Here is a 24,686-nt window from a genome sequence, read left to right on the forward strand (position 1 = left end):
CATGTACCTTCCAGGTTTTTATGGCTCTCTGTTCTCTGATCACACAAGGAGAATGCTGAGCTACAAATCCTTGCCCACTTTTACTCCAAAACTGTAATGTTTACATTGTATTTTTCAAGATGGTTGAATGGTCACACATTCACACATCTGGACAAATTCAAACTCTCCTCAATATAAACACATTTGCCCTGCATTTTCCATTACTTGTTAAGTGGTAACTTCATAGCAGCTGCACGAGAATTCCCACGCTGGAGCCCCCCAGCCTCCGATGCCTCAGTCTCCTTGTAACCAAGATAAGACGGTGAAGCTGATTTTGGGTCATCCCAGTCATCATCCCAATCGTCGTCATCAGCAGCTGCTAAAGTATAGGAAGGAGCAAAGGAGTAGGGAAAGGAGAAAGTTAAGTATCTTCTCTTTAAAAGCAGAAGCAGCTACGTCAGCGCTCATACACAAATAATGAATAAGGTAAATATACTAAGAGCTAGTTCAGCCTTCCACCTTATGATTCCTGCTCAATTACCGCCATCCTCACCAAACACAACCTGCAAAACACTACGTTAGAAATACATTGAAGGACAGAGAAAAAGAAGGAAAAAAAAAAAAAGAAGAGATGCTGGCGTGTTAAGATTAATTCCATAGTGTGCCATATTAATAGACTCCACATTAGCATTCCCCAGTTATGAGTACTCCTCTTAATTTAGGCCCATACTACAAAAAGGTAGAGAAGTCTTCTGAAAGACTAGCCATATCCTAAAATTAAGGATTTAAGACTACTACTTCACAGGCCTGAGGGCACGAGTTCAAGCATGTTTAAGTTCCAGTTATGCAAGCTGAACAACATGCCTGAGAATAGATCATGTATGCACAAAACTTTGGCTTGTCAGGTTTCCTCACAAGTCTCAGTAGTCTGTTTCAGTTGATCTGATTTTTAAGTTTTATTTTAAAATATTTATTTTACTGTCTAGTTTAACCACATGGCAATGCGCTACTAGGAAGATGGTTTTGTTTTTTAAATAAGCCATATTCTATAGTTATGAAAAATCAACCAATTCTTACCTCTACTGTCCACCTATTCTAATGATTCAAAAATAAGAACATTACTAGCACACCTGGTCCTTGATATGCTTGTGGATGACCAAATGCTGCTGCTGTCTCCCAGTTATTTGAAGCACTGTTTCTCTGGCCAGCTGCACTTTCAGGTTTCGTTGACCAGCTGTCAACAGCATTTCCATTATCCCAGTTCCCAGACTTCCCAACATTCCAGCTGGACCAAGGATCGCTTGCATTGTTTGCCTACATTGTATGAAGACAAAAGTAAAGAAGAAATTGCTGAAGAAGTGAGCAACAACCACATACTTTGTTCTTGAAGTCTTTGATCTCTTCCTGATAGGCTATGAGTTTGCACTCCACACTGCACTTATTTGATTGAGGAGCAGCTGCCAAAGCTTATGTTCCAAGCTACACAGCTCTTAAAATGCAGTAAGCACCTGGAAGAACTCTTCAGCTTCCCAGCAATGTGACACCAATACATACTAATAAGAATGTTGTATCTCCTCAGGGAAATGAAACTATTTGTTCCAAAAGAATTAGGAAGCACTCTTATCCATAGTAATTATTTTACACCAAGACCATAAGAAGGGTACGTATGAACTATTAATTACATAAGCCATAGACTAATTAGTACATTTAAAACAAGAAGTCAAGGACTTTTTTCCAAATGTTTGTTTTATCAAACTCAGATTAATGGCCTTACTAAAAAAAAAAAAAAAGAAGAAATCATAAATTGCCCACCTACACCATCACTATTGGTGTTACAGTTAAGGCCAGCAACCTGTTTAGCTTCCTTGTCCGATCTTAATTCATTCATGTCGAAAATGAAGGAAGGAAACAAACATCTGCCAGGGAACAGTCTGGCATTTCCCTGTAGACCTTCCTTCTCAGCTTGTGGTGGAGGTAATCACACAAACCCTTCTGCTGATGCTGCTGTGGAGGCGGAAACCTCAGTGAGTGTAGAGCAGACATGTCTCTAACTACAGCATCAATTTGTCAAGTTCATCTGTCAGTATCTTGAATTAATAGCTTAGTATCCTGCTCAGCTCCTTGTTTATAACACCACACTTTGAAAAAAAGCATTGACTAGTTAAGCGCAGTCTACTCCAGACATTTAGTGCAGAGACTAGCTGGCAGAATGAAAAAAACTAAACCCACACAAATCTAAACCCACACACTCAAAGTGTAGGAGGAAGGAGGAGAAGGGGAAGGAAAGCAAAGAAAACCTACAAAGCTTGTCTTGTTCAGCAGAGGAAGAAACAGAGTTTTGTTAAAGGGTGTCTCAAAACATACAGAAGCCAGTGCATTATTTTTATCATAAAGCATCATATCAACAGAAGTCATGCCTAAAATAAATTAATCGCTATTAGACTATAACATTTACATGAATCTTGGAACACTTGCCAGTATACTAAAAGCTAAATGATTCTCTAAAAAAGCGTGAATGTTTGTTCCTTATACAAAATACGTAAAAGGTAGAGCTACTCCATACAGCATTTTTCTTCACTAAAATTCTCTCATTTCAGCTTTCAGATGTTACTAAGAAATGAGAGCTCTCACTTTAGTTCTTCATAAAATAAAGTCTGATAGATTTCACAGACACTACTCAAACCTTTAAAGACTTGAAAATGCTTTGAATCGACAATACTGATATCATACAACACCTGTTCTTTAGTTACAGAATGCCTAGGATCTGGAAATTAGGACCAAGCCTCCAGGCTGAGAGGAAATTACCATTCAGTAGACTCAGCAGAGTCAGCAGGTCTCTAGGAACTGATGGCACAAGAGAGACAGCACCTATATTGATAGTTTGAGATATATTTTTTTTTTTTGAGAATGAAAATGATGCAAGAACACTACTCTTTAAGCAAGCGATATTGTTGAGGTCTACCTAATTCTTGGACAGCTGATACACAGTGCTAATCTCAGCCATTACAAAGAAGTTGCTGGTAGCTTATGATGTACCAGACTGCTCTTCCTATAACGCTCACCTGGTATGAGTTTATGGAAAGAGAAAAAAAAAAAAACCCACAACAAACCATACATGCCATCAGTCAGAGCTTATCATTTTTGCTAAAGGCAAACATGTATGCTGGGGCCCAACCACATGGCAAAGCGTACCTGCTCCTAAAAAAACTTAGAGCACCTAGAAAAGAATAGTTTGCATAATACTAATTTGCATAGACTTCTGCAATATATGCTGTGCTGATCACCAGCAAATGAAAGCCCAGAAGTCGGATGATTGCCAAAAGACTGAGTAAAGTTTTCCTCCTCTCTGTAGTTCATGTGAAATGTGGTACATGAGTGGGTGGCAAAGAAACCTTGAAATCTTCTGCAAAACAAGAGGGAGGCAATAATATTGGGTACACTACAAAAGAATGACTGTCAAGAGCAGTCATCACCAAACTTGCAGACAGTTACTGATGCACACTATATGCTGTACAGCAAGGGGAAATGGATTACTTTAAGTGATGTTTTATCACTATGTACCTATAAGGAAGCACTATTCATGTAAGAAAATTTAGTTCTGAAGTGTCCAAAAAAGCTCTAGGGTAAGCTCTTATCCCAGGCATATTACCCACAGGCTATGAAAGAGTTGGGATGTGCTATCCCCACTCAGCTTCATCCAGCTAAAGGGTCCAAATATCTTTCCAAGGCACTGAGAAAGAGAGTGAAAGATTGGTTAGGAATGTATACACAGGCAACAAAGAGCATTTACAGGTTTCCTTTCAACTCTCTTCAAATGTTTGCCTACACACACATACACAGTGGACTTTTCTAAGTAGTAGGCAGAAACGTGTAAAAGCTGAGAAGGGCTCAGGAATCAGGCCTGCCATCCTCAAGGTTCCACAGCACCACAGAGGACCAATTAAAAGATATAGCGTTTATTAAAAAGTGTTATCTTGACTCCAGTCAGGAGTTTCAGCTGACAAATTCTGTAGGAGACGCGACTTGAGTGGCTTAGCTCGGGTTGGAAAAAACCTAAATAAGCCAGCAAGTATTCTGTAAGTGATTAAACCATATATTTTCACACCTGTAGTTTTCTGTAACTGAAACTGATAATCCTCTGACCTCTCTTTAGTCAGCACAAAAAAAGATGAAGAGTCCTTGTAAAAAGCTGTTATTTAGTCAATATAACTTGATAAAGCATACGTAACATCCAAGTATGCAAGCCATCTCAAATGCAAACATATAGGAGGAAATGCCACACCATGTATAATTAAGAAATTAATCAACCTTGAAATGAAACACTGCATCTCTTGCTCCTCAAGGTAACATCAAACAAGTACACTTAAATAAAATTAAAGAATCAACTCCTTAAAAGGCAGCTGATTTTTCTTTTTGAAGACTATTATGGACTTGCTCACTCCTACCGTTATAGAAGAAAAAAACACCACAAAAAGGCTATCTGAGGAACAGACAACAGAGGGAATGCATTATTAAATATTCCAAGAGTCCTCCACTAAGGGCAGATTCAAAAATAACTACAGTAACAGATGATAACTGGTATGGGGCTGGTGGGGGTTGGAAGGGAGAAGTTTGCTATGGTCTTTAAGTTTTAATTATAGTTGAATGAGAAAAAATTCCACCACCATAGGAAAAATCCTTCATTTGGGGGTGACGTGTCAATATCTTCACCAAATGAATCATAAATGAAATAAAAATTAAATACAAAGAAGTGATATCTTCACTATTTTTCAGAGAGTCATATAATGGCACTGGTTGGAAAGTACCTTAAAGATCATCTAGTTCAACCCCCTGCCATGGGCAGGGACACCTCCCACTGGAACAGGTTGCTCAAAGCCCCATCCAGTCTTGCCTCGAACACATCCAGGGATGAGGCATCCACAGCTTCTCTGGGCAGTCTGTTCCTGTGCCTCACCATCCTCACAATAAAGAATTTCTTCCTAATATCTAATCTAAATCTACTCTTTTTCAGTTTGAAACTGTTAGCCCTTCTCTTATCACTACACTACCCTGTCCCTCTTTCCTGTAGGCCCATCTGTAACTATGGGAAGGCCACTATAAGGTCTCGCCAGAGCCTTCTCTTCTCCAGGCTGAACAACACCAGCTCTCTCAGCCTGTCCTCAGGGGGGAAGGGCTCCAGCCCCCGATCATCTTCGTGGCCCTCCTCTGGACCTGCTCAAGCAGGTCCAGGTCCTTCTTGCAATGGAGGCCTCAGAACTGAACACACAAGAGCAGAGGTGAAAAAAAATCACCCCCCTCAACCTGCTGGCCACGCTCCTCTTGATGCAGTTGGCTTTTTGGTCCTCAGGATGCAGTTGGCATTTTGGGCTGCAAGCACACATTAATGGCTCATACTCTGTTTTGCATTCACCAGCACTCCCAATACACTCATCATCCAGCCTGTATTTGATCTTGGGATTGCAAAAGTTATAGACAGTAAAGCAAAGTCGTTAAGGCATCTCTCTGCCCTTGCCAAAGGTCTTTTTTTCATGTCTTGGCCATCTAAGTTGTTCCTGGCAGACTCCTTCCTCATACTAATGGATGCGCCTGAAGGACAAATAGATCCATTTTACTCCTGAGAGACAGGCAAAGCCAAACCAAACATGATGTTCAAACACTAAAAGTATTTGACGTAAAAAGATGTAGGTAACTGTGCCATCAAAAATTATGACCTCCAACAGTAAGAAATACATCTTGAAATGTACTTTGAGAGACAGAAGCCATGCTCAAGCAATGAGTAGAGAAATTAAGTCTGATCAGATCAAGCAAAGTCCAGGACTGCCAAAGCTGCAATGACAAGTGTTATGCTCCTAAAGAGGGGTTGAGAAGAGACAGTCACCACAGATACATGGCAGAAAAAACAAGAAGTGTCTTGATACCTCAGCTGAATAATTCACAGAAGTGAGCATACCTCTCCAGTTTTATAGCTACCTTAATCACCTGCATAGAGACAAAGCCTTAGGCATACTCAGACATTACATTAAACTAAAGTTCTCTGGATAATGGCCTCTGAATAGATACATTTAAATAAGTGAATACAGTCAGTCACCCTAAAAACCAAGCTTTTTTTCCTCCAGGAAGAATTGTGAAGGGCTAAAAGCCTACTCCAGAGCAATCACAGAACTGCATTCACTGTGCTGTATGTACCATAGATCAGGTGTGCACATTAGTAGATCCTGATGCAGCTGCCATGCCCCTGATATTTTATGCCCAAGCTTTCTTCCTTGTAAATCATTAGCTTAGCATTATAGTCCTGGGCACTTCTTTCACTCCTGAAGGAAGGACCTCTTTCCTATCATACAATTTCAACATGTTTTCTCCTTAAAGAAATACTCTAGGAAAAGCAGGAGTGGAGAGGACCTAGACTTTAAAGAACAACTAACCTTATGCTCCTGTAGATAAACACATGAAAGCAACAGGAGGAGAGCACTTGGAAGCAGCTGACAAGGAGGCAGTAGCAATGCTGTTCAAGGAACCCATTTGTTCTTCAGCTGCTCTTGCCACCTTCCTTTCTTCCAGAGGAAACCATCATTCAGCACCTCCACTTCCAGTCCCACTGCCCCCTTCATAAAGTAGTTCCTGCAAAGAAGCTGAGCTTTGCCTGCTCACAAACCACCTAGAGCCAAAGCCCACCTAGAGCCAAAGCCCACCCACTGGACACTCCTTGCTTTCAGAATCTAAGCCACCAATGGAAGAACTGAGTTCCTAGTACAAGAAGTAGGGCAATTAATTTTTTTCTTTTGTTTTCATTTCCAACCCCATTTCCTTACCTGTGAGGTTATTCAGGGCCAGAGTGGACTAGAGGCTGTATTGCTTCTGCACAGTGTAAGCAAAGGATTTCCATCATTATCTCCTGATTCAGCTCAAAAAAAGAAGCCACGTTTGAAGTGCAGAGTGGTCTTTTAGTAAGACACATAATTCAGACTTGAGCAAATAATGACTCAGTGATGGGACAAGGGCAGGGAAAACACACATCTATTGTCACCCTCACTGCTTAAAGCAAATTATTTATTGTTTTAAGTTTGCTTTGTTTCAACTTTCAGTCAATAAAAATCCTATATACATTTAGTCAATGGAGTTCTCAGGCTTTTGTTTTTGTTATTCACACCTGCATAGGTAAACAGCAATCAAGTATTACCTCTTTTTAGTCTCCTGAGCTGATTTCAATCCCTAATGTTTTCTCCTTGAAACACAAATGAGAAATTTCAGACAGTTTTCCAAGTAGCAGTCACAGCAATGTCAAAAACTGAAGAAAGACTCCCTGTTCCTCTCTGATGTTTCTCTAGACACCCCAGGATCCGGCTATAAAAATTAAACAAGGCTTTTTCCTTCCTTTTTGGGAAAAGCATTCTATTTTTGTTTGGGAACAGGAGACAGGGGTTTCCCTTACTGTATTTTTTTTTTTTGGATGAGAAGTTGAAGAGTATTACCGGCTAAGGCTTTTCACCTTACCACTTTCAATTACAGATGTCCACAACTACACCTAAAAATAGTTGTTCAGTAACAACAAAAAAAATCAAGAAGGAAACAAAATATTGCAGTAAGCCCCTTGCTGTGGTGAAGTGGCACATGAAGTGACCACACGCCACTGAACATGTGCAAGCAAGCAGAAACACTCCTAGGAGGGCTGACAAGATTGTCGCCATTATCAAGTTATAACATTCTTTTCATCATCAATGCCAAACTTCTAGACCACAAGGCTACCTCATGAAGTAAGAAGTCAAACAAAAAAAAAGCTACAAGAAAAAGAGCATGCAAACACGGTGTAAATCATGGAAAACTGACTATTTCAATAGTCATATTTTGCCTGAGGGTACATGGGTGCAGATGAAGGTGAGGAGTGATCACTGAACAACAGTCTAACAACTTGCTGCCCAGGCCTTTGCACTGCGCTGGGACACTGACAAAAAAAAGCTCAAGACAACTCTGTAACCGAAATTGTTACGGTCACTGTCATATGTTGGACAGCTATTTTTCAATATGTGAACACGATTCTTTTCAAAGCATGCAAGCCACTGTTTCCAGTACTGTACGGAAGTCACCAGCTGGTATTTGGGTTAAATAAGAATTGGTCACAAATTCCTGTTACAGGTCTGAATACAGTATTGTGATTAAGATGGGGGACAGGGAGGGAAGAGTTTCTTTCAAATTACACGTAGCAATGGATGATGTTACAGAAACAGGAACTAGAAGTGACTAATCATGAAAGTCTAACTAGCATAAAACACTCTGGGTATTTTTTTTGTTGTTCTAACACATCAGTTTTGCTTATATCCTTTTTAGATATCTTGTGCACTGTGCCCTTCTAGACATGCCTTACACACACAGAGGCAACTTCACTCTTCTTCTTACAAACACACACATTTATGCAGAGTTAAGGTTTAGTAGTCAAGGAAGCAATCATTTCCAAAACCCATAAAGATCTGCAATCGTAACTTTCATGGTGAACCTGTGTATTTCATAAAGTCATTTAGCATACTGGTTTAACAAGACAAACTGGACTCAACCAAACATGAGTGAGTCACATTTCCTATGACAATTCTTCTACTGTACTGCACACAGCAGCATCAGAGAATGCATTCTTGTAACAGCATTTCCAGTAACACACGTCAAAATTTCCACGCAAGTAGAACAGTGCACTCTTAGTGAGAGCACTATAAATATTTTCTTCAATCTTAGCACTTATTGCTGTTCATAGAAGTTCAGGACAGGGGGAGTTATGGTATGCATATTTAACAAAAGCAATTTGCCTTTCCAGCATTGAGTTGTAAGGGTGCAAAACACATGAAGTAAAGCTCTTTAAAATAATAGCGCCTTTAGCATCCTCCACACGCATGTTCAACAACTTATGTCTACGCATCATGTAACTTAAGGGTGTTCTCACTACTATTTATTCATCCTGCCTACACACAAGCCCCACAGCTTTTTGAAGGGAAAGGTTTTCTACACATAAGACAGTCCATTTATTTTCACATACTTCAAGAACTGTGTAGCAGCTCATCTTTCTTCTACTATGGGAGAAACTACCCTGAGCGATTTTACTACTGGATGGAAAAATACAAACGTGAGAGGTTTCTGCTAGTTGCTTCCTGCTCCTACTCATGGGCCCTGGCTGCTCTGCCCACAACTGAACTGAGGACATGAAGCATGTGGATTCATTAAGGTCACTCTAGAATTAACTGACAAATCTGCAATTCATGAAAATGCGAACTCTCACCATACTTACTTCGACCAGAACTAAGAAAGGCTGTAGAGTCACCTTCATACACAAGTAGACTTGGCAGCAATGAGAGAGTTGGTATCAAGAAAAGGGAACAAACTCCTCTACAAATGCAACTTACAAAAATAGTTCTTCTAGCTAACCCTAAGTTAAATACTGTGAAGCCACACTGACAGATGTTAACAAAGCTGGTGATCCACTTCCACCCTGAAACACAGGCAGTACTCCAATTTCATTTATACATTTTTAATACTAGTATTCTATTTCTTAGAGAGAAAAAAAATGGGCTTTAGAGGGAAGGAAAGAGAAACCACACAAACTAAAATATACAGTATATTGAAACTTACAGCATTTCTATCCTCTGTCCAAACATGTATGTTACACAGGCTGTAAACAGCTGGACTACATTACATCTAATTGTACATACAGATTATTTATAGATTACTGTGCAGATTAAGAAGTTTTAGCTTCTTAAGGAAAATCAGTTTAGTCCAATATAGTCACAATTTAAAATTAATTTAGATTAAATCTAAATAGCTCAGATAAACACTACTGTTAAAACATAAAGCTGATATTTGTTCACAACTTCTAAAACATTTTAAATCAGATAAATGAAAAACCACCAAACGATGTGGAAAGAGAGATTATTGCTATTAAAAAGTAGTTACCAAACCTGGAATACACGTAAAATAAACACATCTCTGACTTCAGAAACACTTGTCTCAATCACCAAAAAAATCCCAAGCAGTTGAGAGGAGACTGCTCAGACTGAATTTTGCATTAATGCTTGTATTTCCATATGTACTTTAATTATGAGAACTCCAAATGTCACCAAGCTAACAACCTCCTCACGAACTGCAATGAAAAACACTATTTAAAAGTGTGAAACAGGATATCTATTGTTGCTACAGCCCCTGTAATCGACTTGGCATCAAAAGTAATATTACGAGAGAAAAATATACAACTCAGTTTTCACCAGAAATGAGAAATTTTGTGTTCAGTGTATTTCAAGATGTTTATTTGGTTTAACCTGCCATCATTCAAGTTGACTTCAGTGCCATTATTGCCAGTAGTATTCTAAAACCAGAAGAGTTTGCAGGTAACTTATTTCAATACATGTAACATATATGCAGTTCTAACAAATGGAAAAAACATATATGTGCTGATATACTTACTCACTGGTTGTTTCAAATGACAGACTAAAATTAGCGCCCTGCATTGCCACTCAGAGGAACACGGGATTGTCAGAGAAGAAAGATTTCTCATTCCTTTTGCTTCCTCCATCCAAGGGCTACAAGGTCAAAAGCAGCCCAAGACCCACACAAAACCCATGCAACAGCCTCTATCTTTGGCAAATAAGGGTTACTTAAATCGTATTATTTTGAATAATTTTTTAAAGGCCTTCGAGACATTAAGCCACAAATGTTATGGACAGGTTCTAACGCTGAATTCTCATATCTGCTTTTCCTCAGAGTGCAAAAATAGTCACCTTGAGTCATTTTTTCCCCCTTGTTTACATATAATTAGCTTCATCATTTCCTCTGATTGCTTTCGTCTCTCCACTATCTTCTACAGGTAGGTCTTCAAAAGAGCAGGTCCAAGCTTTAGCAAGGCAGGTATTGCTGAGACACTACCGATGCCAGGAATGAGTAGGGGACAAGCAAAGTGTCAAGGGTTATGTAGAATTTTTCTCTTTTCCAATCAGGAAATACCTCTGTGCCCCCTTCCTACTGTCACTTTACACCTGTGACAAACCCAGGTAAAGGACAACACCAAAGTGATGCTTTGGTCATTGTACCTTTCTCAATGAAGAAAAAGGAAGTAAAAGCACCTGCTTTCAGTAATTGTTTATTAACTACTTTTCAGGAGATTATTTACTGAACAACAAAAAACCTTGTTAGAGAATGACAGAGAGCAAGTAAGGCAGTGTTTGAGGTGATGAAGTTAACACCAAAGAGTTACAGATTCCAGAGCAGAAATCCAAAAGCCTCTCTTCTGCCTGGAAAGCAAAAAGGGATAGTATAGACAGAAGGAGAATGTTTATTTTGAGAGAGAGATATGCATGCCTAGATACTGATCAGGGAAAACGATAATGATTTAGGATTCTGTATTACATGCAATATTGCTACTTAACAAAAGTGGTTATTGCCTCAGACCTATGAGGGCATATGAAGATGCATCAGAAAAAATACTACATATAAAACTAAAAAATTAATTTGTTGGAATATTTTAAGCCTTGTCAGAAGCACATTGCCATTTGAGATATAATTTCTACGCTAATAGGCTAACCACTTCAGAATGTGAAAAATAAAACTACGAAAAAAAGTTATAGACAAAGTTTGCATTTGGATAAAACTCGCTGTACTAGTTTTGGCTGGGGCAGACTTAATTTTCTTCACAGTAGCTGGTATGGGGCTATGTTTTGGATTTGTGACCAAAACAGTGTTGATAACACAGGGATGCTTTAGTTACTGCTGAGGAGCGCTCACACAGCATCAAGGCCTTCTTTGTTTCTCACACTGCACCACCAGTGAGCAGGCTGTGGGTGCACAAGAAGTCAGGAGGGGACACAGCCGGGACAGCTGACCCCAGCTGACCGAAGGGATACTCCATAACACATGATGTCATGCTCAGCAACGAGTGCTGCAGCGAAGAAGGAAGGAAGGAGACGTCTGGACCGATGGCATTTGTCTTCAAGTCACCATTACGACTGATGGAGCCCTGCCCTCCTGCAGATGGCACCTGCCTGCCCATGGGAAGTGGTGAATGAATTCCTCATTTTGCCTTGCTTGCATGCGTGGCTTTTGCTTTACCTTTTAAACTGTCTTGATCTCAACTCAAGAGTTTCCACACTTTTACTCTGCCTGATTATTTCCTCCATCCACTTGGGTGGAGTGAGCCAGTGGCTGGGTGTGGCTGAGCTGTTTACCAGGGCTAAACCACACCATTGTGATTTAACTAGTCTCCTAAAGAAAACAAACAAAAAAAACAACCCAAACCACACCCACACACTTCAGTGCAGCCAGATCTATTATTTCTGATAAGCCTTGATACTTAAAGACTATGCAACAACCTGTTTGGTTTGGGTTTTTTTGGTTTTGTTTTTGTTTTTAGTTACTGGTAGATAAGTGGAATTCTAAAAATTAAACCATCTTTTGAATTACTGAAATTGGGGAATGGGAGTACTGTGTAATTATGTGTATGTTAAAAGTGACTTAATGTTTACAGAGAGTAATTTCTTCAATACAGTAGTAGTAAGAAGAATCCCAAACCATCTGTTTATTTATAAGTCTTTTATAAAATCTTCTTGTAATGAACATGTACCCTCCATGTTACTATAAAATACAACAGATAACATAAAATGCCTTTAAAGGTTGCTTCCAGCCCAACGCATTCTGTAATTCAGATATGCTGTTATTTCTTACTCAGTCTACTAGATTATATCAATGAACATATTAATTCCCATTACAGGGCCACGCTCCAACATCAAATCTCTTTACAGTGACACCAAACTAGACATTTTTCTTTGCTCTCCATAGCCTGAATACACAAGTTTCATTTAAGATGAAGTGCTATGTATGTTGACCTAGTCACTTATTAAGGCACTTGAAAAAGAGCAACCACTTGCAACTGTACATCTGAACTCAGGTCAATCCAAAGTGCTGGAGTGAACTCCTGGTTAAGCAATGTAAATGCTGTTGGAACTAAACAGAGACTAATCTCTTTAGGAAGACAGGTCATACCCACAAAGCAGAAAACCAGTGGCTCTAATGGAGAAGCCAGTATGTAGAGAACAAGCAACTCAGTACAACCTTCTGATGCCGTATTACATGAGTCAATACAGTCTTTCACTCTATCAAGCTTTTCTACACCAGGATAACAGAAACAGTATTTGGATTAGACAGAAGTAGCTGCTGCAAATAGTTCAAGCTTACTCAGAAGTAAACTTCAGATAGAAACTCCATAGGAGGAAAAAAGATAGGAGTAAGAGACAGAGCAGAAGAAATGAAGTTCCCACTCTACCTTCAAATTTATTTTAAGTTTTACTGAGGGGAAAAAAAACACACCTGTAACCATCGATTTTGGCTCAGGCTGACATGAGATTAATAAGGCATTTCAAGAGTCCTGTGTTTAATGTAAATATTAACTAGGCATCAATAAAAAAAATTAGTGATAAACAGTGAAACAATCAGAGTGAGGTCGATGTCAATGTAAGTCACACGTGATCACAAAAATCACAATTCTGGCATTGCTCAGCTGAACACAAGAAGCACAAATCTAACACCACAGTCAATGAACTGTTACATTCACTGTCATACAAAAATATCCCAGGTACAGTTTTTAATTCACTTCACATCTAAGCTCTGTGTTGCAAGTTACAGTTAAGAAAACTAATAACTGTTATTTAACGGATCCACAAACCAGTCATGTGTCTCCAGCTGCTATGATCAGTAAAGCATTTGCTTTCTAACACGCAAAACCTTTGCATGCTGCTACTGGGAAAAACAGATTTTGTTCTTCTGTTGACCTGTGACTTTGAAATGTTTAACTGTTCCTAGCCGTGGTGCATGCAGCAGCCTGTAGACAACAACAAACACTTTGTGTTTAAGATAATGTATGCATTCAAATATCTAACCTGAGACTAAATACTTGCTGCTCAGTGAACTCGCACACTGGCAAAAAGCGACGAATAAAAGGAAGGGGAAGAAAAGAAAAACATTCTTCCAGCAAACCCAAAGTTAGGCTCTTCTCCAACTGACAAGGGACAATGTACAAACTTGCTTCACCTTTTTTAATCAAAGAAGTAACTCTTACTAGAAGTTGGAAAAAGACACATAGCCATTCACTCTGGATGATGCATGGACCACCCAACTGTACTAGACACTTCAAATAAAAGTTACAATTCCTTACAAAGGTTAGGACACTAATATCAGCAACTTGAAAATAAATTTTTCCAAGAGTGCATTTCTATGAAACTGAGGTACAAACAGAAATTGAGGTAGTCACAGATCTATGATTGCAGGCTGGAAAGAACACAATTCCTCTATTTTTCCCAAGTAGTAGAATACTAATTTTTCCAGCAGGGAGAGTAGCTGAACAGGCACACATATCACAAATATTCAACAAAAGTATTTCCTAATGAAAACAAAATTACTTTATTTAGTACTTTTACAAGAGCTTACAAATATGCCACAGCACAACTGAAGAGTGCAGTTATGTCAACAGAACCTGCCACGCCCTCACTGTGCCTGAAAAACCTGGAGACATACCTGATTACTGCTTTTTGCAGCAACGTTGGTCTGAGCTGTATTTGAAGAAAGGGAATCAAAAAAGGCTTGGTCAGCTAATGAGTTACCGCAGCTAATTCCATCTTTTGCACCTTCAGTTATGATCTGAAATGGAAAAAGTTTCAAAAGATTTTTTATGCTTCCATCAATCAAATTATGCTTTTTATCATGTATAATCATCCCAACATTCATGTCACTAGATGTTACATATACCGTTTTGTATTTAAATTAAATAGTACCTTTTACAAGAAGTTGCTGTGAGGAATCTGGAGGACTTACTTCCACAACAGATGGCATTGGTTTGCATTATCACAGTGTAACAAATGACTGTTGTGGCAGTGGACAACTAACTGGCCACACACAGACAGAGATAGTGAACTGGATTCCAGCCTTTGCACTGGGACACCCATTCCACCCCCACTCCCACAAAATCACTCTTTAAACAAAGAGCGGATCAACACACAACGAAGACACAGCAAAGGCCCTCAGGAAAACGAGGAGCTGAGTAGTTCCTGGATTTGGGATCCTATATCCTGAGCCCCAGAAATGGGGTTCCATTCCAGAGCATGTGGCAGTTCTGCCATAGCATTACTGCATTACTCATTTTACTTCTGTATTTTCAGACAGGAAAACAAAACCATTTTTGGATTGCGAGACCCTCAAAACCAGAAGCAGACCCAAAATAACTCATACTCTGCAGATCACCAGTGTTTACCCTAGACAACCTCCTGTTGTATTTTTTGGGAAACCACTGAGAAGGACAGTAGCTTTGGATGGCATGCTTGCACTGGTCTTCAAAGCCAGCTACAGTTGCTACAATAAGAATACGTATTCCAAGCTTTAACACTGCAAGTTTTACGTCTGAGTATCACAGTCTGATCAGGATGGCCTTTTGAGTAGCTAGGTCTGTTTTCTTAGCGTAGACTAGTGTAGTCACTTACCTCAACATAATCTGTTGGAACAAGTCCTCTCTCGCCTTGGCTGTTTTTTCCTTCTAGCCAGCCTCCACCAACATCCTAAAAAGTCATAACACAGAAACAGTTTTGCTAGATGGATCCCACAGTGTGCTTTAAACTGCTCAGGAGGAAGCGCTCTGTCTTGCTGTCAATGCAATGCTTGAAATACAGTTATGACTACATGACCACCAACAAACTTCCTTACATCTGCTGAAGCAGCAGATGCTCATTCAAACAGAACACAGACTACACTTGTTTCACATACCTACTGTGGACTTCAGACTTAACAAGCACAAGGGTGGGGAAAAAGGTTGATTTTCAGTACTCTGGATCACTTATGAAACCACAGTCAATTGTCTGGACGCAGGCCACAACAAAACACAGCTATTAGAATGCCAATTCCAAGACACTCATTTTAATCAACAGATTACAAAGAAGCAAGACTGAAGGAACTCAAGGAATTACACTATTGGTAATAGCTGTAAAATCTCTGCTTCACTTACTGAAGGCGCAGAGGTGTGTGAGGACTGGTAGTGACAACCCACAAGAATACAAAAGATAATCTCAAGTTAGAGGCATGGGCCATTCTTGATTGGGAGATCCTCTTTCTAGTTTACATTCCATTTCAGACGCAGGTCTCATGCTATTAGTTTGGAAAGAACTAACACAGTTCAGCTCTGATCTCAGTGGGGCATCCTGTTACTGTTTGTTTAAAACACCCCCACATACTTTACACACAGTAAGAAGGCTTTGCAGAGCTCTGCAGTTAGGCAGTCAATTCCAGGACGTTATCCGGAATAAGCCAGTTCTGTCTTAAGTCAAGCTTTTTCTTGAACATGTAAGTACATGTGAAGCTAACGCAAAACTGGAACCACGTATGTTAGCATTGCTGCATTTCAGGTTTTCTTAGTTTGCTTTTTAAGGGAGGTATTTGTTCATTCACAATTTCCTTCTTTCACTTGGAAATTTTATGTAATCCTGCATGTAAGAAGTCCACTTATGGATTCAGGATTTTAAACGGTCAAGATCAATCAGCTATCAAAATAATTGATTTTCATTTGTTTTTTCTTATGTTCCTAAAAGCTTACACTCAAGAACACAGAAAGAACTCAACATCTCAGATTATAAATTCAACCAGCTTGTTTAAACTGAAAAAGTAATGACATGGTGAGCCACATTTGCACCACTGCACTTAGGAGTGATCACAAATGGACTTTCATGACTTATGCTAGTGCTTTCTAGATGTATCACAACACATAAATAAATAGCCTTTGTGGCAGTCTATCCCACAGTTTAATTATTGACAGCATAAACTAGTTTTACTTGGTTTTAAATATACTGCCTGAATACACAGATGTCTTGTTCAGCAAGAACTAGCTTAAAAGTGGTAAACTACTTTCAGCCCCACTTATGTGAAATGGCATTAAACTCCTGAATTTATTTAAAATGTTACCTCTGCCACACAATAGTATCCCATCCAAGAAAGTGCTGGATTAATTATCTGCTTCAAATACTTAAGGTCAGTGGAACTAAAAATTAGGATTACACATGACCAGACTCTTCATTCTGCAAAACTCATGTTTCTTACACAATCAGATAAATAAAAACTGGCATCAAGGTCAGGCATGCTTTGTTTGTATGTGTTTTAAGAGGAAAGTCTATTCACTGAGCCATGTCAATACACAAAAAGCAAATGCAGAATCAGCTAATGCTTATCATGTTATCAAGGGAAAGAATTAAACAGGACAATAAAAGTGCACTCAAATTCAAATTGTACATGCAAATCAAATGTCAGTGCTCAAAAGTGCTATTAATTTAACAATGCTCTTACAGTATTACCACAGTATTTTCACAACTCCTTTTCTGTACATATCGCTTTCATTATGAAAGTACATACAAATTTAGTAGCAAATTTTGGTGCAAGTTCTTTAAACAAATTTTCAATGCCAAAATCATTGATTAAGAAACCCAGAAAAGTGAACTGGCATGTCAGTTTTAAATGTAAGTGGCAAGCACCTGAAAAATTGCATACACACAAGATGTTCTACATTATGCACACAAAAAGAAGACAACGTATTCCGATGTAAAAGTTATCACCATCATTAGCTCCTTTCTCTGCCTTGGCACTCAGAGGGACAAAGCAGAGCAAATTCCTGAGTGTGCAGGTACAATCTCAGATGGCCCAAAACTGTCCTCTAAAATTGTTCATTGCATTTGTTTCCACAACACTATCAGAAAATTCTCTGCATTTATTTTATTTGCTAATTCTTCAGTGGAGGGTAGCCAGGGCTTTCAGATGTCACCTAGCACATTTTGTCTTCCATCTGCTAGAAGTCGGTCAGGAAAGTGCACTGAAGCCTTTATTCCGTTTCAGTTTTCTTACCGGGTTGGTAATTACAATGATCTCCCCTTCACTGACAGTCAGCTCATTGTTTCCAGGCTCAGCAGCAAAATCATACATAACACGGGCCTGTATGTGAAAAAAAAAAAAAAGGAAGTTGTGAGCCTTCCAGCTTATTTAGAAGATTTCATGAAGGAAGCATGAGTACAACATATTCTTAAGTAGCAAAAATAGTAAGCGGGGTACGGATGGATGTACAAAGAACAACTTGGCAGGTAGGAAGCTATCATTTCCTAAATTTGAACTCCAAACCAAACACTAACACAGACCTAACAAGACAAAAATCTCCTGTGGAGCTTGTTAGAGATTATCATTATTTTCCATCAGGATTCACAGTTTGCAACTGGTTATGCTCTGCCATGTCCAGGCCTTCCCGTAGAACTTTCTCCAGGGAAAGAAGGAAAAGCTTCTAACTTTAGCCAACCATCCAATTGATACCCCTCCCCCTACTCTACAAGACACATTCCAACTCCAATTCAGGTCAAGGAAGTGTTTCATAAAGCAAATAATTCAGAAAAAGAAAAGCAAGTAATTACAGATGTAAATAACCACTGCAATACGTAAAAAGCAATATGCAAAATATGTAAAATTATGTTTTGAGATTCTTTGTACGCAGGAGGAACTATGCAAATGTACAAACTCTGAGAGTGGGCCTGTCACATATTGGCATAAGGGGAGAAAGAAGAGCAAAACCAACCCAATTTTCAAGTGCTTGCACACACAAAGGCTTTGGTGTGTACTGACTCTGCTACTATACTACATCAAGAAACATAGGTGCCCCAGAAGTAATTAATACAATACTTTATCTGTTTAATGCCAATGCTAAAGTATCAAAGAGCAGCAAATGGAAAAGCTAGACTACAGGTCAGGAAAGGCAAACAGAAAAAGTATGAATTTTACCAGACAGTACTGACAGTTATAAACAAAATATCAGTTATCAATATAGATTACATCATAGCCCTTAGTTCTCTAGCTCATACAGGATCAAGAGCAGAAGAAAGTTCATTTCATAGAACACACCAATTTCTCTAGTTCATCTTGAAAGAGGCAAGGCTATTGTCTCACCTTCACCAGTAAGATATACGATTTAGTTACCTCAGCTCATACAGAAATGGACTATGTTTCTGCAGAATAAAGAACTAAATCAAAGAAAAACAGTTTTGTATTAGTTTTACTAATAACATCAGACACTATGTACAGCAATGAGATCCTCCTTGTACTTGGAGGTCAAGGGGAAGCAAAAAACCCAAAAAACAAAACACAAAACAAACCAAAAACTAACACTTTCTGCCATAAAGATGATGGTAAAATCATGATTTCTGTTTAATTTTTGCTATGGCAGAAAAAATACAAGACAGAGGTCCACCATCAAGCCCTGCCTATCTCAGAATTGCAGCTTGTTACAATCCCCACCTAGACATCCCTTCTTCTGACACAAAATCAGGAAAAAACATAACTTCCCTGCCTCACATTTCAGTTTCATAAGTATCACGTGGAAATACTTCTGGCTGGTCAGGAGATATCTTATTTCAGTAAAAATAAAAACACAGTCTAGAAAAAAATGTGTGTGTTGTAGCTCAGCTTACAAAGCCAACCCTGAACCACAAGCACAACAAATCAGACACTTTGTCTCCTCCACTAGAGAAGCACAACATTGCAGAAAACCATGTGCTAAGCACTCTGAACGCTTCCTTGCATGAAAGCTTTTCCCTAAGAACTGAGGCTTTCAGCACTTTCAGATTATGCCATTTAGAATCAACATGGGGAAGAGAAAACTGTTTTCAGTATCAACACTGACTGCTTTCTTTCCAGCAGAAAATCAGGCCTCCATGCAAATATAAGAATGAGCTGCTTTCCTCAAAAAGCAAACTGAAGAGAAATAGCATACCTTTGAAATACAACATTTTAAGGAAGGGTGTAAAAACTGCCACCCTTTGAGCCTTTTTTAAGTAGTACACCATAGTATAAGGTTCTTCCTTTTATTCACAGGAATGATGAGCGCTCACCAGGACAAAGGTGGATCTTACCAGTCTTCAGGAAGACTGGCAAAACATCCCAGGAGCAATAACGAGGCTGGAAAGGTAAGATATATTTCTGTCTAATAAGAGAATAGATGCAAATACTAGGTTCTCCAGATGCAGGAGGGAAATAAAGTCACTCAGAAAAAATTGGAAGTACTCAGCTTGTAGGAAAGGAAAGACCAAGGGTGATTACATATGAGTTTTCAAGTCATTGTGTCAAAGCCTATCTCTCCACCTGCTCTGGAAGCCTGTTACAAAAGTTGCTAAAAAAGTTAGAGTGAGAGAAGAATTACAAATAAATCCAGTATTTTTTTGCCTAACTGCAGTTTAACAAATTGTAAACAAAAAAAAGAATTGCAATATTACAGAAATGGATTATTACAGAGGTACATCTGTAACCTGACTCATATGTTGATGTCTCACACTCCCCAGATTTTTTTGCTGGCACTCTGTTTCACTTGCATTTCTGGGGTCATTTGCCTAGTTTGGGAATTAAGTCCCTAGGAACTGTGAAGTAAGCTTTAATGCTACTGTCCTACTGTTGAAATTTAATGGGAAAAATAGTATAAACTCAACCAATTCTAAAGTAAGTCAAACTAAGTGACTAATATATTTTTAACAACAGAAAATCCTCTAGCCTTTCCTTGGGCAGAGACACCAGCCTCAATCCTATTCAAATTTTTGATAATCAGTTCCAAAATACTACAAAAAGGAAAATGTTTTGGTTTATTGCAATACATTTTTTCCTACTTACTGGCCACAAATATTACATCCAAGTAGCAGTTACGGCTTAGAGTCAGACCTTTGCCACTTAGGCAAAATAGTATGTGGACATAGAGAGAAGAAAGCATTTAACGAGAAAAGGATTGTAGCTTTTGGGCACTGCAATATGTGCATCAAATATTAGGTCTAAGCTTACAGACATTTTGAACATTTACACAATATCTGAAATTCCAGAGATTACAGAATGAACACCATAAAAGCAACCTCTTCAAAACACAGATTTTAAAAAAAAAAACCCCCACAAGATTTCTTATAATAACTATTGTGCTTCATATTGACTTCTGATCACATGTAAAAGGATCAAAGAAGAACTGCAGGAACTTTAGAAAGTCAAACACTGTTTGTGAAGTAAAGGCCATTGCTTCATTTACAGAATACTGCATATGCACAAAACAAGTAAGAATTGCTAATCTGTCTATGAGCTACAAGAAAATCGCTTCTTTTACTGGCTGCACATACTTCCCTCCCTGTCTCCTGCACCCACTCCTCCTAAGCTACAACTGGTTCTGGATTCTGCAGTTGTTTCATCACACCCTTTGAGAAAAAGGACTGCTAACCTCCAAAAGTCTAAACAGATTTCACTGACTGGAAAGCACACCTGCTCATGGCACCGTACACCTCTGGCCTCCTTTTGCTCAGGTGCCAGCAGAGCTTCCCATACCTCCACTGGGAGTTTGCAACCCGCATCAACAGTCAGCTTGTGCTCCCTCATGTGAGAAAAGGTCAGCACAGGTTATGCAGAACCCCGACACTGCACCTGCCAAGGAGGAAAGGGCCCTCTGATGCCCAGCACCGCAGCTCTGGCATATATATTGCTGTTTCTCTGGATTGAGAAGGAGCTGGCAGTTTTCTCTACAAGTTGAGGGCAGGGAGAAACCAGTAAGATATCATCCTTATTAAAGGAAAATTAGCTTTTCGGCAGTTTTCAAGGTATAGGCATTTAGACTGTAGTAAGAAGAAGAAAATAAAAGAGAGCAGTAATTCTCAGTGTTACATCAGCATTCTTTGGAGCTGGTTCTACCTACTGTAGTTACACACCTGGAGTGCAACTTCCCAATTTAAAGAGTTACTGACTTATTACAGTATGAAGCCTCTCAACAGCTAGAAATTAAGTTGAAATCAATCACTATTACTATCTTTATAGAATGACATTAGTAATCATGTCTATACACACTAAACCACAAAAGATTCTTCATACTGAAAAGCCTAGATTAGCAAAAGCGTTATTTCTCTGCAGATCTGGAGCAGACTTTTCTCCAACTCTTGTCTGAGTTGAGTACCACCCTCCTTTTCCCAAAATATTAAAAACCAGGGGGGGAAAAAAAAAAGCATCTGCCATCTGATTTCTGCAAGCAGATGTAAGACTATGCAATTATAACTGTCAGTGAGTCAAGACTCTTAGAACAAGCTAAGCGAGAAGGAAGGTGGCTAGTAAAAATCATTAAAATAAAATTCCAACGATAACACTATCACTACACTACACTAATGTACCTAACATCTCCACAGACATCCTGATGGATTGGGTCTTCTATATTTCGTCCAGAATCTTGAGAACTGACAAAGCAACATCTATTTTTCGTAAGAATCTTTCTGCCTTTTCCAAGATGTTTCACTCGAGATGCTAGGCTCAGCTGGAAGACCAATTTACCCCCAAGTCTGACAGTCCTGAGGGTCACAGGCACACAGGCCTGTGTTACAGTTCACCTGCAGCAGGCTGGATCTTCCAGGGAGCGGCAGGACAGAAAAAAAAGAAAAAAAAACAAAAATCACCGTGCATTCCTCACTATCCATGAGCATACAAACAGTTAATGCATCAGTTGTGCCCACAACAGCTTTTATAATAGCTTCCCTGCCCAAACCTCTGTTGATAAGAATGATTCAAGACCCACATGGAGTGCTTACTGGTTTTTAAGTTCACTCTTCGGAAGCAAAATGGTTTTGTAATGCTGGACTTCCTGGTGCAGAACTGCTGCGATACAGTGAAAGTATGCTTTACAGCACTGAAACTGGAGAAGCCACTCAAAAGTTGAGCACACATTTGCAAATGCTTTTCCTGTGGACAGGACTTCACTGCATTAGAAAGGGCTCTTGTCTTATGCCACAGAGCCACTTGTTTCAGCCACGTGTTAAAATATTAGCCAACTTGTACAAAAATTGCTTCTCTTGGACAACTAGCAGTAGCAGATCATGCAAATGAAATATCCATAAAAAGTATGAAATTCCCACAGTAAATGTACACCTTCCTTTTATTAGTTAGCGCTTCATCAGCTCAGTGCCTCGGCCATGCAGCAGTGCGCTTTTCAAGGGACAGGGATTCACAGGTTTAATTTGCTCGGTGCCACTAGATCAGAAAGACAACTGCATGCAGCAAGCATGCCAACACCTTCCGGGTTCATGTTTCACTTCCAGTTTCCTGTCCTGCTGGTGGTGGCAGCCATTCCCAGAGTCACAGAAAAAGGATACAATTCCGTATTTCTGTTTTGGGAAGTAAATGGGGCAGATTTCAAATAAACTTGCATCCCACTAGTGAAGCAGCAACCAGAATTTGAGGAGCCTCATGAAATGTCTTTTAAAAACCAGTAATCATTAGCTTTTTTTTTTTGAGCTAGGACTCTTCTTCACAAGTCCTTAAATTTTAAATAGCCTTGACAGTAAGCAGACTCGAACTTTTCTTCTAGGACAGTAGCTTAAGCTTTTGGCTGGAACAAACAAGCGACTTTTAGTCACCTCAAATAACTCCATTAACATTTCAGTAATGAAAAAAGTTCAGAAAGGTTTGCTACAAAAATTGCATCAGTTAGTACAAACATTCTTCAGTATATCTAGTAAGCACAAGCCTTTGAAACTAGCTGCTTGTGAAACACTGATAAGAAATATGTTGATCACACCTGGAAGTACAGAACAGTAAAATGTTTTTCTGTCTTCCCAGATTATTTTATTCACTTGCTACTACCGGTTTTTTGGATGTGGGCACTGGAGCAATAAGGACACTATCTTTTTTGCCACCTCTTCTCCAACACTGAAGAGATTTTCACTGCAGCAGCTGCAACATCTGGGACTATGCGATTCGACAAAAAAAAACAATGAAAAATAGATAAATGTCTTCATTTTAGTTTCTGTGTCACAACTGGATCAGACTGCCAGGCAAAGCCTACATTTGGATAGTCTATGCAGAAATATCAAGTGGCTCTTCGAGTGCCTATGCCTCTCACTCTGGAAAGGCAGCTACCTTCTGTTCTGCCTACAGCAAAGCAACCTCTACACATGTTCCTCTCACAGGCATTCCTCAGACACAGGCAGCAGACAAAAACCTCAAGATGGAAACAAAAGAGCAAACTAGGGACACCATCTTCTCTTACACAGACTCCTACAGAAACCATATCTTTATGAGATATTTAAGAGATTTATACATTTAAGAGATTATACATTATTCCAGAAACTGGCAGTTAAAGCGATAAGGATTTATTGCAAAGAAGAAGAAACCTCAATGCTTATCTTTTTATTTAATACAGAGCAAATTGAGAAAATGGATATTACCTGTGTATGCACTCAACTACTTTTGCCTTGGGAAAAAAGCCTACTAGCTTGAAGAAACTGAAAAATCCCTTCAATTTGGTTTTATACCAAGATTTTATTAAACAATAATTAAAAATGAAAATTCACTTGCTTAATAAAACACTCCCTTCAGTATCACATTTATTTTCTAACACAGTTGTGTTTTTGTTTTCATCAACATCAGAAGCGAAGCTAAATTCATTGATGAAATTAAGAGAGGTCACAATATTAAAAAATCATTACTCAAAGTTACCTCACCAGCCATAACTGCTGAATCCTCACATTAGTCTACAAATGTGTCTCTTGACCTGCCAGCTCACCTTCTTCTAAACAATTCTCTCAACTCTAAAATAAGTTCAGTAGCTCACAACTAGTCATTTGAAGTCAATATCATTGACTACAGGCACAGCAGAGGCAAATGAAATATAGATGCAGAACTAAAAA

General features: G+C 39.0%; 1 protein-coding gene across 1 annotated transcript in view; it reads right to left on the reverse strand.

The window, feature by feature from the left end:
* SNX9 (sorting nexin 9) overlaps positions 1-17,946 on the reverse strand; it is a 40,907-nt gene extending 22,961 nt beyond the window's left edge. The window contains exons 1-5 of the mRNA XM_009873749.1: positions 17,866-17,946; positions 15,468-15,542; positions 14,509-14,631; positions 1,110-1,293; positions 205-358 (exon numbers count right to left, since the gene is read on the reverse strand). Of these exons, the coding sequence (XP_009872051.1) occupies positions 205-358; positions 1,110-1,293; positions 14,509-14,631; positions 15,468-15,542; positions 17,866-17,943 (614 nt within the window). The 5' untranslated portion in view covers positions 17,944-17,946. The remainder of the gene's footprint in view (positions 1-204; positions 359-1,109; positions 1,294-14,508; positions 14,632-15,467; positions 15,543-17,865) is intronic.
* Positions 17,947-24,686: the final 6,740 nt, after the last annotated feature.

Source organism: Apaloderma vittatum, unplaced genomic scaffold (genome assembly GCF_000703405.1).
Source record: "Apaloderma vittatum isolate BGI_N311 unplaced genomic scaffold, ASM70340v1 scaffold3947, whole genome shotgun sequence".
Lineage (NCBI taxonomy): Eukaryota > Metazoa > Chordata > Aves > Trogoniformes > Trogonidae > Apaloderma > Apaloderma vittatum.